This window comes from Quercus robur, chromosome 5 (assembly GCF_932294415.1).
Source record: "Quercus robur chromosome 5, dhQueRobu3.1, whole genome shotgun sequence".
NCBI classification, from domain to species: domain Eukaryota; kingdom Viridiplantae; phylum Streptophyta; class Magnoliopsida; order Fagales; family Fagaceae; genus Quercus; species Quercus robur.
The window spans coordinates 14,101,237-14,104,952 of record NC_065538.1 but is presented as its reverse complement, the minus strand read 5'-3'; the positions used below and the strand labels follow the sequence as shown (position 1 = coordinate 14,104,952).

Below are 3,716 nucleotides of genomic sequence, written 5' to 3'. Positions count from 1 at the left end.
GCTCCACCATGTAATAAGCATTCTCGATTTGCTGCATGGGTTCGGCATTTTGAAAACTTTGAGGGAACCCTTGTTCGCCGTGCTGCTTTTGTGGTTTATTGGCTGAGTCGTTATGTGTTAACTGAGTTCCCATTTGATGATGTAAAAGCATATTTGTTTCCTCTTGCTGTATTGCTGGCTCGTGGCGAATCTCTCGCTGTGGGTGTTATGTGTTTAAGTAATCTGTATAATCATTTGGATGCTCTTCACATTTCCGAAATGGAGGGATCACCGTATTATGCTGTGGTGACTCATTTGAACTTGGCATTACTGCAAGTTTGGGCATGGGAACGTGCTCTTCCTCTCGTAACACATGCTCATTCCGTCACAGCTGTTCGCAAGCGCTATCCACCAAGTCTGAAGAACAACCAGCTTGATTTTTTACAGAAATTCCGCGAATCTCCTCCCATACTTCTTAAGTGGATAGGAGTTAAGTCTCCCTCACTATCTTGGGTCGAGTTGATGGATAAGGAGGCTGACTTCGTCTGGCGTCCATACGTTAGCATTTCTGATGGTTTTTCATTTGCGTTGTTGGATGAAGATGTTGAATCTGATGTGAGCGCATATAGTTCTTTGTTAGCTCGTACTCCGCTTTGGCTATTTCCCTGTGGTTCCTCAGGTTCTTGGGCACGGTACAACCCACACAAAGTTAGGCGTCAGTTTGGGTATGATCAAGGTATGCCGAGTGAGAACCCAGTGGTGCTTGACCACGAGCATTCTGTGACTCCATTCATTCTGCGAGCCGGGCGTTCTTGTTTGAATAAGGAACCTTTGCTGGCTTTGAATTCTGAAAATCCAAGAGTTGGGGTTCTTACCCGAAGAGCTTGTCAATATTGGAATGAGATAGCCGTTAGGTTCAATGATTACGCAGTGTCTGGTAGGGATGAATGCACTTTTCCTCCTCCGCCTTCCGTACCAATTAACAGGTCGCGCCACATGAAATTTAGTCGTGGATTGGTCGCATATTTTGCAAAGGAGAAAATAGGTTTTGTGGCTTGGCATGATGAGGTAGCGGCTTGGGTGGCGTATGCAGGCGAAGTTCCTGAACCTTGGAAAAAATATGAAAACATGGCTAAAGCTCGCGTCTCTGCTCCTTTGGCGTGTGGTGAGGCCTTGAATGCCAAGCCCCCAGCCAAGAGGGAAAGACTAGAAATTTCCATCAACGCCTTTGCCTTTCCTCCTCCTTTATCTAAAAAAATCCGCTCCTCAATAGTTGCGGGCTCGAGGGTTTTACCCCGCACAGTGTTGGCGCTTCGCGCCATGAAGGATGACGCTCTCGCACCTTTAAATTGTGCTGTCACAATGCGTCCTTTGCCTGGACCTGAGGTTTCTGACAACCAGGTACGTCTATTTCCTTCTCTTTCCTTTTTGTCTTCGTTTATTTGTGCATATATATATTTTTTGTTTTGGTTATTTTATCATCCATATATATATATATATATATATATATATATATATATATATATATATATATATTTATATACATATATACATGTACGTATGAATGTATATATATATATATATATTTTTTTTTATCTATCACATATATATATACATATATATATTTATATACATATATACACGTATGTACGAATGTATATATATATTTACCTATCACTCCACTGGACTGACATCGCTTCCCCCCTCCCATATTTTTTTTTAGGTTCCTTCCTCTCCTGTGGTCTCTGAAGGAAAAGTGGACATCCCAGAATCATTTGAAGATGACTTGTCAGATGATTGTGAGGATGTTGTAGTACCTATTGTTGTTGCCTCTCCCTTTATCACTACAGGAAAAAGGTCTTCAGTGGGCGACGACGATGAGATGACAAGTGAAAGCAATGACGGGACAAGTGAAAGTTCAGCTGGAACCACAGTGAGCCTTACAACAAAACTTCCTTTCCGCCCCTTCCCATTTTTTTTATTATTATAATAATAACAAGTTCATGCCTCTACTCATATTATGTGACTTTTGGTGCGTAGGGGACTTTGGATGCAAGCAAGGGAGTCGACGCTGCCGGGGAGGCGACCAACACGAAGCTACAGGTTCAGGTTACCCTCGGTATGGACGTTGAGGCACCCGTCGACACCACCATCGTATCAGATTCTCAGGTCGAACCCACGTCCACATGTCTTGATTCCCTAGCTCTCATTTCTAACGGGGAGCACATTGAAGCTTTCTTGGGCAGATTCGAACAAGACAGAAATAATGAGCATGAGACTTCCCATTTCTACAACTTTGTAGGCCCAAGCACACGTATCCATCAGTTCTCAGTCCCTTTAGAGAGTGTTCCATTGTTGGAACATCTATGAACCAGGCACAATGATTTCATCGGGCAGTTAACAGTCGGTTCAGTTGTCGGGAATCCTTTATTGAGGATCCTGGCGGCGGTGCTTATGGATATGCGAGAAACTCAGGTGAATGCCTTAACTGAAGAACGGTTGTTTGAATGGAGAGACGCTGTGAGAGACCTACATAAGGCTGGTTTGGATGTTTCCTTTGTTCTCTGTCATCTTCGAGATGTTGCTACATCGTGGTTTCGGAGAGACGTGAGAATTCGATTGGCATCTATTGTGCGTCGGATTTCTGAATTGGAAAAAGAGCTCGCGATACTGAAGTCAGAGATGGCCCATTTGCAAAGAAATCCTCCAAATTCCGTCATTTTGGATAACACCGCCATTTACGGCCTGCTTTGAATTTCCGCCATCTCCTTATCACACAAATGTATTTTGTAGGAGAAGTGCTTAGACCCCTCTCCCCTTTTTTTTTTTTTTCTTTTTTTTAGGTTGTGTACATGTGCTAAACAACCCCTTTTGGCTCTATATTTGGTATGTCGCTTGGATTAACCTATCATGGTTAATGCGACCTGCATTTTGTATCTAAACATATTGTATTCAAATATATTATGCACAAAATATATTATCAAACGCGTTTTCGCGCTTAGCTCCAGAAAGGTCATTCATGCTTTATGGGAGTGTATGCCTCTATTAAATACTCAAATTAAAGAAGTTTCATACCTTCCTTTTGAGATCACGTATGTTTGCAAGTTATGTATCACTACTTAGAAGCAAGTCGCGATTAGTCAGGCGATCAGCTTACCCTTAATCCATCCTCCAAGGAAGCATCAATGATCAGGGTGCTTGACTACTGTAGCCTTTAAAGGGTGATTTAGGACTTCTCGTACCTCATTCTCTGCGAGGGTTATATATATATATATATATATACATATATTTTTTGGCTCGCCATTTAGTGGTTGACTCCCCTGCATAGTACGCAGGGCTACCATGCTGGCGTTTTTTTTTTTTTTTTTTTTTTTTTTTTTTGACTATATTTATGTGCGTTGCAAATCATGCTAGCCTACCATTGTCTAGGGGGGATGGTTTTGTTTTCCTATGTAGTCAAATAGTACACCTACCATCCTTACCAATGGTGGGCTGTGGCACTAGTTGTATCCTCACACATAGTATCTCTGTAGTAATAGTAATCAGCCATTGCTTAATATGTGTTAATTTATAGCGTTTGACGCTAGCTTTTGATTCCTAAACCCATTCGCTGTTTTACAAGGTTTCAGGTACGAACATGCATTATCGCCCCTCCCCCATTTCTTGTTGGCCTCCTTACTATTTTGTAAGATGTACCTTTGAGCGAATGTCAGGCTCCCTCTTGTGAATGAGGATTT

General features: G+C 42.1%; 1 protein-coding gene across 1 annotated transcript; it reads left to right on the top strand.

Annotated features, from left to right (window-relative positions):
- The first annotated feature begins 217 nt into the window (after positions 1-217).
- LOC126725217 (uncharacterized) lies at positions 218-2,833 on the top strand. The gene is made up of 3 exons (XM_050429791.1): positions 218-1,380; positions 1,703-1,912; positions 2,020-2,833. Exons 1-3 carry the CDS (start codon positions 259-261, stop codon positions 2,347-2,349), a joined length of 1,662 nt encoding a protein of 553 aa, XP_050285748.1. The 5' UTR covers positions 218-258; the 3' UTR covers positions 2,350-2,833.
- Positions 2,834-3,716: the final 883 nt, after the last annotated feature.

What these genes read in the sequence shown, in the direction of transcription:
- LOC126725217 (XM_050429791.1), top strand. Translation starts at nt 259, where the DNA reads ATGGAGGGATCACCGTATTATGCTGTGGTGACTCATTTGAACTTGGCA. An exon ending in CTGAGGTTTCTGACAACCAG is followed by an intron (nt 1,381 to 1,702) that starts GTACGTCTATTT and finishes ATTTTTTTTTAG; the next exon opens with GTTCCTTCCTCTCCTGTGGT. An exon ending in AAAGTTCAGCTGGAACCACA is followed by an intron (nt 1,913 to 2,019) that starts GTGAGCCTTACA and finishes TTTGGTGCGTAG; the next exon opens with GGGACTTTGGATGCAAGCAA.